This window comes from Heterodontus francisci, chromosome 20 (genome assembly GCF_036365525.1).
Source record: "Heterodontus francisci isolate sHetFra1 chromosome 20, sHetFra1.hap1, whole genome shotgun sequence".
NCBI lineage: Eukaryota > Metazoa > Chordata > Chondrichthyes > Heterodontiformes > Heterodontidae > Heterodontus > Heterodontus francisci.
The window spans coordinates 36,116,039-36,130,826 of NC_090390.1; the positions used below are offsets into that span (position 1 = coordinate 36,116,039).

At 39.1% G+C, this 14,788-nt stretch overlaps 1 protein-coding gene across 1 annotated transcript in view; it reads left to right on the forward strand.

Moving 5' to 3' along the window:
* noc3l (NOC3-like DNA replication regulator) overlaps nt 1–14,788 on the forward strand; it is a 79,571-nt gene that overhangs the window by 24,331 nt on the left and 40,452 nt on the right. The window contains 3 exon segments of the mRNA XM_068052606.1: nt 2,193–2,243; nt 4,577–4,719; nt 8,354–8,515. Of these exon segments, the coding sequence (XP_067908707.1) occupies nt 2,193–2,243; nt 4,577–4,719; nt 8,354–8,515 (356 nt within the window).

Below are 14,788 nucleotides of genomic sequence, written 5' to 3' on the forward strand. Positions count from 1 at the left end.
GCAGCGCATGCGCAGGGGGATGAGACCGTCTGCGCATGTGCGCACCGCGGCGCATCCTGATGACGTGTCCGATGAAGTAGCGTTGTCATGAATTACTTTGTAAATAAAATGATCACTGGGAGAGAAAACTCCCGAATAGTTGTTGAACCCCATCTCTCTGGTATTAAATAATAACTTCACAGAGGAATTAAGATTAATATTGTATAATACAGTTTAGTTAATACATGGTAGACACCACTTTTCTTCATTAATTTAAAAACTAAGTTTTAACAGGGTAATATGTACCTTATTAATATGGAATTAGCTTGTAAAATGTCCTTTAACTTCAGAACTACGAGATCGATGAGCAATTGAAAGATTATTTTCTTAGTGATTTGTGTTTTGATTGTAAGATTTTTAAATTGGATTTATGTTAGTATTGTGAAAAGCACAAATTTTGAAATCTCAACTTGTAGCATTGTCGACGATTTAAAAAAAAAAAATCCCAATGCACTTAAATTGGACACTGAGCCAAGGAAGAGAGCTTAAGAGGAGTAGCTAAATGGTCATAAATGGGAGCTTTAAGGAGGCTGTTAAAGGAGTTAAGAGAAGGGATAGATGAAGGGGTTTAGAGAGGAAATTCCAGAGCATAGGGCCTTTGGTGGCTGAATGCATGGTCACCTATGCTGGCACGAAGAAAGTGATGAGATGCAGAGTCAGGGGAACAGAGAGATCAGGGGTAAGGGCATTGTACCACTGGAGGATGTTACACAGATCGGGAGCGTTGACAGACACCATACTGGGATTTAAATATAAGAATAATAAATTTGAGGCATTAGGTGATCAGGAGCCTATGTAGCTCACTGAGCATTAGGATAAAGGGGGAGAAAGGCTTAGTGCGGAGTGGCATATGGGTAGCAGAGAATGAGATGTCATTTATGGAGGATGCAAGATGGGAGGCCAGCCAGAAGAGTATTGAAGTAATTAGGTCTGGCAGTATCAAAGTTGTATAAAAGTTTCAGCAGCAGATAGACTACCATAGTTTGAAGTAAGTGGCCTTTGTGATGGAAAGGATATGGGATCAGAAGCTCAGCTTTAAGATTGCTATAAATTGTTTCAGTCTGTGACTGTGCAGAGGAGGAGGAGGAAGAATTGACATTGATCTCACATTGTTTTCCTGAAGGAAGCTACAGATCATGCAAGACTGGATGTCAGATTAGCAGCTTCACAGCACAGAGTGCAGTGGAGGGAGCATGATAGGTGTCATCTGCATACATATAGAAGTTGGCATTATCTGTAGTTGATGTCACCAAAGGGCAGCATGTGGAAAATCAGGGTCAGTGGTGGATTTTTGGTGGCTGCAGAGGTGATGACGCTTGGGGTGGGAAGAGAGTCAATTGCTGGACATACCCTGGCTACAGCAACACAAAAGCACAATACTGCAGTTGCTAGAAATCAGAAACAAAAATAGAAAATGCTGGAAGTCCTCAGCAGGGCAGGCAGCATCTGTGGACAGAAAAACAAGAGTTAACTTTTCAGATCCATGTGACATTTCATCCCCTAGCTACAATTGGATAAGTAAGAGTGGGTCAAAGTTGTCTGACAACCTAGACAAGAGTGGTGAAGCATTGGAGGAAGAAGGTGCATTTGATCTGTTGAAGGCCAAATACACCTTTGTGGTCGAAGTAGGATAATACACCATGGCCACCGTCAAGGAGAATTTGTGACTTTGGTTAGGGCTGTTTTAGTGCTGTGGGAGGGGCAGAAACTTGATTGGAGAGATTCAAGCAGGTAGTTGCAGGAGAGTGGGCACAGATCTGGGAGGTGACAAAACTTTCAAGGACCTTGGAAAAGAAAAGAACAGGAGGTTGAAGATAAGGACAGGGGTTGAGAGAGTGAGCATTTTAAGGAGGAGATAGCTTTTGAAGTGCCTGACTAGTATGGGGCCATAAAGGGAAATCAGGTTGTCAGGAGATTTATGAGAATGGAGTCAAAACTTAAAACATTTTATGCAACACTCACTGTTGTGGTAATTTTACTTTTTGCTGAGTCAAATAATATCTGTCTTGTAGTCTAAAAATATTGGTTTCTCGAGTGCCACGTCATCGCAGTACTTACATTCCAATCAGATCAATATGTAACTTTTTTAAAAATATACTCAACTGTTGTGCCCACCAACAGTGCAAGTACTGATTCTAGCATACTTTCTCTAGTTTTAGTGAAAGAAGAAGAGATGACTGAGGAAAATCAACAACATGAGGATGGTAAGAAAATGATTTTCTAAAAACTCCCAACATATTAGAAAAAAAGGTTTGTGTCTGGTATGTCTAAAGTGTCACATTTGAAGTTCATAAATACGAAGCATACATCACACTAGCACTTGATTAGCTTGTATCACATTCCTGAAACAACACACATGGGAAAGACTTGTCAAGATGTCAATCTGTCATTTATATATCCATATATACATTGGCCAAGAATTTCTACTTTGGGAGCAATTGGCAATCCAGGCACAAATTACACTCCAAATGGTCATTTTGCTCGTGTTGCCCTCAAATTAATTTGCATATCAGCAAATATAAAATCTTCCCAGAACCAGCAAATGGGCAGTGTTTAAGAACATACATTTTTGAAAACATTTTGCATTGAAAATATTGCATGATCATATTTAAGAACAGTAACATGCTACAGTTTTATTAATACAGCTGAAAATAGGTTTATCACAAAAAAAAGCCTTTTTAATCTGTGTCTAGTCCACTATCTGCGAGTAACCCAATTTTAAATAACTGAAAATAACTTTAAAAAAGCCATACAGAATCACTTACTGGTTACTTGGTGTATAGTAGTTAGTTTCTTGGTAAATTAAAAATAAAAGCTTTTTAAAGGTGCCTATCAGTACTTTTGCACCAAAAAGCTTAATTTTCAGAACATCTTCACAGGTCCGCAATTAACAGAAACCTGCAAAGGTCATTAATTCAGTCTAGGGGCGTGGCCAGTTTTGTTGGCAGGACTGATCTCTCACGTGGTGTTTTTTAAACTAGCGCAAAAGATCACGGAAATGCAATTTGCGTTTGAAATTCCTCGATCTTTTGCGCTGTTTTGACTAATTTTGGGAGAATTGCACTGGAAATGCAACCTAGTGGAAACTCCAGGTCACTTTGTTGAAAGAGAAAAGATTGCCCCTTGTATATTACAAAACATTTCACATATAACAAATGGCTGCATTTGCTGACATGTGTCTGTTAGTCCTGGCAAGACAATACGTAGGCTGTGCATGCGCAGCATCTGAGTGCAGGAGACCGTTTGTGCATGTGCGCAGCTTGTAGGGCTCTGATGACGTTAGAGGGCCGCTGCGTTATCAGGAGTCACTTTGATAACAAATTACTTTTGAAATATAGTGTAGTTGTAGCAGCCATTTTTGTGCACAGGTAGATTGCACAAACAGTAAGAAGACAAATGACTATTTAAGCTGTCCTTTGGTAGTAGCCATTGATGAATGGTGGCAAGGTCGTTTCCCACCTCTTATTTCAGTAATGTTATGGAATCTTTGACATCCAACTGAACCAACATTTCACAGACGAAGCTTCTGTTTCTCATCATACGAAGAACATGTGTTAAATATTATATCTTCCTACTTAACGTAACTGACTGAAAGGGAGAACTGTGAGTATTAGCTCAAGAGGTATAGTCCTAGCACCTTTCTGTACTACCTGCTTCGACATTGTAACTTACAGGTCCATCAGATTTCCAAACACCAATGTAATCAAAATTTGCTAATGCTCTTCCTGCCAGTCTCCCCACTTCTACCATTCTGACAGGCGGTTGTTAACTTTGGTAGAGCAGATGGATTTTCTTCAAATGGGATTCGGTCACGTTTTCGATAGTGATTTACTCTAAGCCTCTGAAAGGAAGCAGTACACATACTTATTTATGACACTCCAGTCCTGTCCTGCTTCAGTCTCGCACTTAAAACTCTATTTCAATCTGCTTTTACTAGAAGGGTAAATTTCCCACTTGTCCAAATGCTGTTGGCAGCCTTTCATAAATTGAAAAAATTGTGTATATATATATTTACATGAAATAGATTTCAAATAAATATATAATTGCCTTTTCATCTGGGGGATCTTTCCTTATCAATTAAATTTGGTGCTGATTGATTTTTTTTAAAATTGAGCAAGCTAGACCAAACAAGTGTAATTAAGCCTGTCTCAAACAGTTAGTTCAGTGTTATTTTCAAATAGATTTATTTTATCAAGTAACTGCAATACTACAACTTGAAAGGAAAATTTCTTTCATGATTCCGGATATTTCAAATGTGCGTAATAAATATATGCATATTTTGTCCCTCTTAATCAGAGTTTGTAATTGTCAATAAGGTGCAGAGATTATGGGGCTGAGTGGTTTTCTTTCATCTCCAGAAAATGGGTTTGAATCCTGCTCAAACTTGACTGTTGAAAAATTATTTCTTGCTGCAAATGTTAAACAAAGTAAAAGAGTTGAACAAAGTTTAAATTCATATATCCTAATCAATTTTATGATGAGACAGATTTGCTGATTATCTGAGGAGAAAAAAAAGTGGAATTTTTAAAATCTACAGGAAAGGAAATATTTGCTGTAAAGGAGCCTGTTCAAATATTGACCACAGAGAAGTTACTACTGCTGAGAAGAAAGACGTTACAAGAAAAAAAGATCCACATAGCCTCTTTGGCATCGTCCATCTTGACTGAACCGGACAACAATGTAAGCACTTCTGTGTTTTAAGGAAAATAATCTTAAACTGTAACCAGGTAACTGCTGCTGAGTGACTGATTTCTATCTGCGATGTGGGAATGTTTTTGATAGACTCTGTTTCACTAGAAGCCTGTAAATCTAAATATTTGTTGAGGGTTTTTTTTAACTTTTGTGTTTTTGATGGCATTGTAAAGCAGATTGTATTTGAGCTGATGTGTAATGATCCTCTGCAAGAACCTGCTAATATCTCGTACTGCACTTGGGACATTATGGAACGTATGCAAGTGGTATCCTAATGCTACAGATAACCTTTGAATGATATCTGTGCACAGAGCAGCTGACTTGTTTAGTTAATGCATGAGATCATTTTCATAATGTCCCTTCTTATACCTCTGGCATGAAAATTATTTGAAATCTAATTCAAAATGAAATCATGTGGGTATATTTTAACTGTCAACTTGGGAGAGTATTAAAGCACATTTTTGACCTCCAAGAGGATTTGTTCCATTATCTTGAAGACCTTATAAGTAGGGTTTAAAGAACGCATGACGAACAGGGACAGCCTCCAAAAATAATTTAATCATTTGTTATGTTTAACTTGTATAAGAACTTGTATTCATGGCCCCTACTTCTGGTTTCGCCTGAAAGTGGAAACATCATCTCTCTCTACTCCTTTCAAGCCCTTCCACAATCGTAAAGACCTCCACAGGTCACCCCTCATTTTCTCTTTTTTTTAGAGAAAAGAGCCCCAGCCTGACAGGTAAAACCTCTTAGTTTTGGTATCACTCCAGTAAGTCTTTTGTACCTTTTCCAGTACCAGCATCTCCTTTTTGTAATATGGAGACCAGAACTGTTCACAGTTCACTGTGTGTGGAGCCAAAGGACATAGGTGAGGTTTTAAATTATTACTTTTCATCTGTGTTCGCTATGGAGAAGGATGACGTAGGTGTAGAGATCAGGGAGGGGGATTGTGATATACTCGAACAAATTAGCATTGAAAGGGAGAAGGTATTAGCAGTTTTAGCGGGCTTAAAAGTGGATAAATCCCCAGGCCCAAATGAGATGTATCCCAGGCTGCTATGTGAGGCAAGGGAGGAGATAGCAGGGACTCTGACACAAATTTTCAAATCCTCCCTGGCCACAGGAGAGGTGCCAGAGGACTGGAGGACAGCGAATGCAGTACCATTATTCAAGAAGGGTAGCAGGGAAAAACCAGGTAATTACAGGCTGGTGAGTCTAACATCAGGGGTAGGGAAACTATTGGAAAAAATTCTGAGGGACAGGATTAATCTCCACTTGGAGAAGCAGGGATTAATCAAGGGTAGTCATCATGGCTTAGTCAGGGGCAGATCATGTCTAACAAACATGATTAATTTTTCAAGGAGGTGACTAGATGTGTAGATGAGGGTAAGGCAGTTGATGTAGTCTACATGGACTTCAGTAAGGCTTTTGATAAGTTCCGCATGGGAGATTGGTTAAGAAGGTAAAAGCCCATGGGATCCAGGGCAATTTTGGCAAATTGGATCCAAAATTGGCTTCGTGGCAGGAGGCAGAGGGTGATGGTCGAGGGTTGTTTTTGCGATTGGACCAGTGGTGTACCACCGGGATCAGTGCTGGGACCCTTGCTGTTTGTAGTGTACATTAATGATTTAGACGTGAATATAGGAGGTATGATCAGTAAGTTCACAGATGACACGAAAATTGGTGGTATCGTAAATAGTGAGGAGGAAAGCCTTAGATTACAGGACGATATAGATGGGCAGAGCTGTGGCAAATGGAATTTAATCCTGAGAAGTGTGAGGTGATGCATTTTGGGAGGACTAACAAGGCAAGAGAATATACAATGGGTGGTAGGACCCTAGGAAGTACAGAGGGACCTTGATGTCCTTGTCCATAGATCACTGAAGGCAGCAGCACAGGTAGATAAGGTGCTTAGAAAGGCATATGGGATACTTGCCTTTATTAGCCGAGGCATAGAATATAAGAGCAGGGAGGTTATGATGGAGCTATATAAAATGCTAGTTAGGCCACAGCTGGAGTACTGTGTACAGTTCTGGTCGCCACACTATAGGAAGGATGTGATTGCACTGGAGAGGATGCAGAGGAGATCACCAGGATGTTGCCTGGGCTGGAGCATTTCAGCTATGAAGAGAGACTGGATAGGCTAGGGTTGTTTTCCTTAGAGCGGAGAAGGCTGAGGGGGGACCTGATAGAGGTATACAAAATTATGAGGGGGGGTAGCTTGGAAGAAACGTTTTCCCTTCGCGAGGTGTCAGTAACTAGGGGCATAGATTTAAGGTAAGGGGTAGGAGGTTTAAAGGGGATTTGAGGAAAAAACTTTTCACCCAGAGGGTGGTTGGAATCTGGAACACACTGCATGAAGGGATGGTAGAGGCAGGAACCCTCACAACATTTAAGAAGTATGTAGATGACCACTTGAAATGCCACAGCATACAAGGCTATGGGAAAGTGCTGGAAAATGGGATTAGAATAGATAGCTGCTTGATGGCCGAAGGGCCTGTTTCTGTGCTGTATGACTGACTCTACTCCACAAGTGGTGGTCTACCCAAGGTTCAATACAAATTAAACATAACTTCCCTGCTTCTAATTCTGTCCCTCTAAAAATGAACCAATGTGCTTTGTTGCTTTTCTTACTGCCTTATTAACCTGTGTCACTACTTTTAGTGATTTGTGTATGTATACCCCCAGATTCCTCTGTTCCTCTACCCTTTTTAGTCATTTATTTTCAAAGGAATAACCTGATTATTAATCCTACCAAAATGTACTACCTCATGCTTATCTATGCTGAAGTTCATTTGCTAATTACACACCCATTCTTCAAGATTATTAATGTCTTCCTGTGTTTTGGTGTAGACCCCTCTATTACTACACCTCCCCCCCCACCCCCCCCCCCCCCCCGCCCAAAAAAAAATAAATTTGGTGTCATCTGCAAATTTTGAAATTGCACTTCCAATTCCCAACTCCAAATGGCTTATGTAAATCATGAACAGTAGTGGTCCCAACACCGATCCTTGTGAAACACCACTTCTCGCCCTTTGCCAAACTGAGTAACCACCTTTTAACCCCTACTCTCTGCTTTGTTTTGTAGCCAGCTTGTTCTGCATTCTGCTACTTGTCCCCTAACTCCACATGTACTGACCTTAGTCATGTTTCTGCTATGAGATACCTTTATCAAAAGCTTTTTAGAAATCTAAATATATCCTGTCCACTGCATTGCCCTTAGCTACCCTTTCTGTTACTTCTAATTTATTTTAATATGTGCAGATGCAATCCATGCGGGTCCAGGTTTTATCCGCCTATAAGTTTGATTAGTTTATCAATCAACATTCCCTCCCCCCAACCACCCCTGCTTTTCTATCTTAAATATCTTTATCTTTCTTGTTCTCTTCTACTGTCATGTCTACCACGTTGGATTCTCTGGTAAATACTGGTGCAAAGTAACTAATTGAAACGTATGGCATTTTGCCGCCATTTCCTGTGAGTTTATCATGTGTATCTCTAAGTGACCCTATCCCTATCCTGAATTTTTTCTGTATTAAAAAAAAAAATACTTTGGAGCAAAGTTTAAATTGAGGGACAAAAGAATTGACTTAAAGCTGTTACTCTGTTAATCTGTTCACAGATTAAAAAGCTGAAGGAGCTGCGTTCAATGCTAATAGAAAAGGATCCAAATGTTGCAGTAACAGTGCGAAAACTGGTGATGGTATCTTTGTTGGAGGTCTTTAAAGACATCACACCATCCTACAGGATACGGCCTCTAACTGAAGCTGAGAAAACTGCAAAGGTACTGAACAAATTTGAGTTAAAGTTCAACACAGTGCAACGGTATATAATATACTTTATGTTGTGACAGCCGTGCTGCTATATGTTTGGAGAAATCTATATCTACTGGTAATTAATAACTGGTATATAATGAGAATTCCCACATCTAGCTTGCATCAGATATGTATGAAAAACGTATGTCCCACTTAAATCTTGCATAAAGTGTGTGTCATGTTTGAACTTCATTGATTTAAATATCATGTTTGTAAAACAAAAAGAACCAAAGTTAATGGCCCATAATATAACATAAGCCAATGGGCGAGCAACAAGCAGATAGAAAAACTGCCCATGAAGCTTCAGCAAATATTTATCAATATAGAACTGGAAAGTTGGAGAAAGCAAATTCAATGAAGTTTCTCAAAAATCATTGCAAATCTTTTTAGCTGCTGTTTTGTTTTATTAACCTGGAAATATAATACTGAAAAAAGTCGTAACGTAACATACATAAAATCTTACAAATGTTTAAACATACCCCAAAAAAAACTGTTGTCTTTTGAAAATCTGTCCAATACGTTTGTCTGCACAGTGATCTTTCCATCTTTCAGTGGCCATGGGTTAGAATTTTGCTCTTTTTTTTGAGCTTGCCTTATTAAGCTGGGGCCTTCCCTTCCAACATTTTTCAGGTTTCTGCAATTGCACCTATACTCCAGCCCTAAGAATTTCAGGGCTATGGTTTTGAAGTAGGAAACATGACCTCTATATGCCCGGCAAATGCAACTGGGTGTTCCCAGTATTGAAAATGTTTACTTTGTTTCCTGGAGCCCCACTTCTGATCAGTATCTGTGAATAGTATCAAGGGAGATCTTGTGCTGTTATTCTGAGTGGTGATGCTTTTGTGAAGCTCCTTGAGAAGTTTTGCTATGTTAAAGGTGTGGGATTTAAATACTGAATTTTTGTTTTCATGTCATGACTTTAAACTATAAAATGCTTTAAATCTCTTTGATTTGATGTTTAGGAGAATGCACAAAATAATACATGTAAGACTGATTTGATACCAAATGAACTTCTTTAAAAGTCTTGTTTGAAGTTTGGAGATTTGTTGCAATAGTAATTACAGCTTACAGACAGAAACAGAAGAGTCAAATTTGGGTTACCCCTGTGTTTCTCTACACTAAAGATTTCCAATGTTTGTTGTGATTGTTAAATAAATGCTAAATGAAAGCTTCATATCCCCACAGCAAAGGAAAGTCAGAGCGCAGATTCTCCTGAACCACTGTTGTGCATCTTCTAGCAGGTCTTTCTGGCCAGAGATGGTGAAAAATGCAAAATTATCATTTTTCCCTTTTTAAAAAGTAACCCCTTACGGTTTCTGTTCGCATCTGATGTGTGTGCATATACTTAAAAAAGGAACATTTCCAGGGGAATGTACTCTTCCTTCTCCCTCAGTTTTGTTGTGTATGAGGGAGTTATTCCAGTGCATAGAAGTGGAAAAGCCATACTCGGATCATACCTCTGACATGTCTGTCTCTGGCATCCTGCCATTCATTCATGTCTGCCAATTCATGTTTGTGTTAAGATGGACACTGCTTTAGATGTTCAGAAATGTACATCTTTTTCGAGTAAAATAGCTGCTTTCAAAGAGCAGATAAAGGAGGAAGTTCTTTTGAAAATAAATTACATTTGTTTGGGATTATTTACCAATTCATGTGAGTACTTGTTTTGTTAAATACATTTTTGCAAGTACTGTCATTGTTTATGAAAGAATGCTTTGCTCTTGTCGCCATCTAGTGGTGCAATATTTGTAGCAGTTGTGGGCACAACCCTAAGCATCACTGGAACCTTTTCCAGCTTTTAGTTTGTTGTTTGGAATTTGGTTTGCTTAGAAACTAGCAAAGACTAATCTGGGGAAATTTCTCCAATGTAAGATTAACTAACTATATTGAGAGCTGTGAATAAAATTTGTGTAAATCTAATTGATGTAGGTATAAATATTATTCCAAATTTGGAATTTATAGTGCTGAACTGTTAGCTTGTTTACTAATTGTAATGGTGCTTCTTCCAGGAATTTCAGAAATATTTCATAAGAAAACATTAGCATGGGTTTGTGATGGTTCTTTGTTTCTTTTCGTTGTTTGAATTTATAATAGTCTGGGAAGCCGCAATAATATAATTGGATGAAAACAGAAAATGCTAGAAACATCAGCATCATTAGCAACAGTCTTTCTTATTTCAGGTGCTGACTGATGTGCTTAATGTTTCCAGCATTTACAATTTTTTCTCATGATTAAATTAGTGTGATACTGATCTTGAGCCCAACCCATTGACTACAGTCAGCATATTATTACAAACCATATAAAATGATTATCAATTCAACTATCTACCGACCTACTTATCATATAACCTTGTATTTAGTGCATGTGCCCTTTTTGTGTCACATTTTGGCTTGGTGCAAAGAAGCAGCAAATCAGAACTCGAGAGGTAAAAAAGATGTGAATCGAAAGTGAGGAAAGCAGTTAGAAAACTGCCACTCAAACTGTAGAATCATCTCTGAAAACAATCAATCCTGAATAGTCGCTCTGAAAAATCTACCGATGAAAGAAAGACATTATATTTACATAGTACCATTCACAATCTTGGGACATCCCAAAGTGCTTCGCAGCCTATGAAGTACTTTTGAAGTGTGGTCATTGTAATGTAAGGAAAGATCAGTTGAGTAACTCCAAGCTTTTCGGAAAGGGAAATCATCTTTATTTTTCTTAGCAACTGAAATGTCTATCTAAAATTAGGTTTTATCAAAATAAAAACATGAAAATATACATATTTCACAATGATGTTTTGATTTACTCATTGACTTGGTTTTTGTGTCTTTTAATACCTTCATTTAATCTTTAGTTGACAGTCTCAGCCTGTCTGAAAAGCCTATTATTTTCACAAAACACTTAAGTCACTTACAGCATCTGTAGATTTGAGTGTATAATCTGCAGAATTTCCAAGTTGCAAAACTGAGTTTCTCTGCATTGAAACAGAAGAGTGTCCGTCCTGATCCTATTAGGATTTTTAAATTAGAGGCACAGTGAGTTGTTTGGATGGGAGGAGGAAGTTACAAAAGTGCATAGACAGATTAAGTGAATAGGTAAAACTATGACAGTTGGAATTCAATGTGGTGAAGTGAGGTCATCCACTTTCGATCTGAGCAAAAACAAATCAGAATAGTTCCTTTATGGTGTGAGGGTGGGAGATGGAGAGGAAGAAAGGGATTTGCATATCCATAAATTACTAAGAGCTAGTGCAAATGTACAAAAATAATCAAAAAGGCTAATGGAATGTTGGCTTCTGTTGCAAGAGGATTATGATTCAAAAGTGAGGAAGTGATGCTTCAGTTATACAGAGCTTTGGTCAGTCCCCATATGGAGTACTGCATTCATCTTTGGGTGCTAAACCTTAGGAAAGATTTATTGGCCTTGGAAGTGCTGATTCACCACAATGATACCAGGATTTTTGGCCCCCATATGCCCCCTCAATTGAATGTTAAAAGATCCCATAACTTGTTTGAAGAGGAGCAGGAGGTTCCTATCATTGACCTGGCAAATAGGTATCAATCAACATCACTAAAACAGATTATATGATCATTATCTCATTGCTTTTTGTGAGACCTTGCTTTGTGCAAATTGTCAGCCATGTTTCCTACATTATAATAGTGACTGCACTTCGAAAGTACTTTATAGGGATGTCCTTAGGTTATGAAAAGTGAGATATAAACACAATTTTTTCTCATTGTTAAATTATGAAAACAGTTGTATAAACTTGACTTGTATTTCCTTAAGTTTAGAACATTGAGGGGTGATATAAACAAAGTACTTAAAATAATTAAGGAATTTGATCAGGTTTTTTATTCGTTCGAGGGGTGTGTGTGTCACTGGCAAGGTCAGCATTTATTGTCCATCCCTAATTGTCCTTGAGAAGATGGTGGTGAGCTGCCGCCTTGAACTACAGCAGTCCGTGTGATGAAGGTACTCCCACAGTGCTGTTAAGTAGAGAGTTCCAGAATTTTGACCGAGCAATGATGAAGAATCCACAGTATATTTGCAAGTCAGGGTGGTGCATGACTTGAAAGAAAAAAAAGATGTGTATTTATATAGTGCCTTTCATGACCAGCAGACGTCCCAAAACGCTTTACAGCCAATGAAGTGTAGTTACTATTGCAATATAGGAAATGTGGCAGCCAATTTGCGCACAACAAACGCTCGCAAACAGCCATGTAATAATAACCAGATAATCTGTTTCTTGTGATTTTTGAATGAGGGATAAATATTGGCTAGGACATGGGACATAACTCCCCTGCTTCTCTTCAAAATAATGTCATGGGATCTTTTACAGCCACCTGAGAGGGTAGACCAGGCTTTGGTTTAACCTCTCATCCAAAAGATAGCACCTCCAATAGTGCAGTGCTCCCTCAGTACTGCAGTGGAGCATCAGCCTAGATTGTGCTGCTCAAGTCCTGGACTGGAGGCTTGGAGGGGAACTTGCCGGTGGTGGTGTTCCCATGTACCTGCTGCCCTCGTCCTTCTAGACAGAAGAGGTCAGGGGTTCGGAAGGTGCTGTCAAGGAAAGGTGAAACAGAGAAACTTCATCTGATGGGGCATAATCTTAAAATTTAGAGCTCAGCCATTATGGAATAAAATCAGGAAGTACTGTTTGACGCAAATGATGGTAGAAATCTGAAACTTGTTCCCTTGCTTGGATGCTGGGTCAATTGAAATTTTCAAGACTGAGATCAATAGTTTTTGTTCAGGAAAGGTGTTATTGGGTATAGAGCAAAGGTGGGTTAATGGAGTAGAGGTATAGATGCACCGTGATTTAATTGAATGGCTGAATTAAACAGGATTGAGAGGCTGAATGGCCTATTTCTACTTGCATGCCACTATGGATAATGAAGATATCATAAATTTTTGTTGGATCTTATTTTTGTTTTATTCCCATTATAGCATCTGGAAGGCTCTTTTTATGGTTTTGAAACCAGTTGGAGTTGACTCTCAATGTATTAAACTTGCATCTGCATGGGCTTCCTGTCAATTTTTTCCATTTATCAGTTCCTCTGACCACATTAAAATGGAGCTGACTTTAAACTTTTCATGTTGTAATTACACTTTCTCCTTTCCACAGTAGCGCTGCTGCAGTGTCATCACTGGTGGGAGGGTGTAGTTACAGCATGACAAGTTTACATAGACTGTTTCTATTATAAACGCAAGAATAGGAATTTGAGGAAAATGCAAACATTTGTACAGAGATATAGAATATGTGGACTAATTTTCAAACTATGTCCTCTAACTCTGCTTTACCTGAAAACATTTGGTCTTGCCTTCACATGTACAACACCACAGGAGGTCAACTGGTATATTCTAAAAACAGTACGTCTGGTGTACTCTTCCCATCTGTCACACTTCAGACGTACGAGCCCTAGTTTTTGGCAAATTAGAAAAATGGGTTTATGTTAGTTCCGTATATATGCTCGCTTGTGGCTACAGCAGAGAGGTCTGACCTGGCCCAATTTACTCCTAATTTTAGTGGGCTTTAAGCTTTAGGCACAAGAAGGGCTCAACCAGGAAGTTTGGCTTGTATTACACTCAGTTCTGGAGCTAGCCATTACGCTAGTAGTGCAGTGTATAATGAAGATGTAGGTAGCACTTCTATCTTTGATGTTGAAGTTATGGATGTCCTGCTGCAGGAGGTGCACCATGGAAAGGTATGTAGAGCTGAAAATCACTGTCAAGTAAAAGACATTGCATCAAAGGAGGTTGCCAGCTGGGTTTGTGGAGTCACCCAGGTCCCTGACATCTGGCTGCAAATGAGGAGGTTTGCTGGTATCGGGAGGAAGGCTCACTTACACGTTTCTTGAAGGCCCATCAAGCATGACACCAACCTAAGTTGGGTATCTGGGGGGAGCATCATTTCAGACATTATAAAACTGCTGCCATTTTGCACATTCTTTTTTTTTTATGGTGTCAGCTAGATGGCATACTTCTCTTGCACCAAGAGGTGGCTGACATGGAACAGTGAAGAGATATTCAGGCTTCCAGCCCAGGGCCCTCTTCTGATGTTAGGGTCACCTTCCATGGATGCAAAGTTTAGCCCTAGAACCACATTCCTACTCTATTTCCCTCCCCCCCCCCCAACCCCACACACCACCAAAGTCAACAGTGTTTCTTCTTTGAAAGATACAACCACCACAGATTTCTGATACTGATGACACCAACAACCATTAACATATAGTTTGTAATTTTCATGGCCAAATACC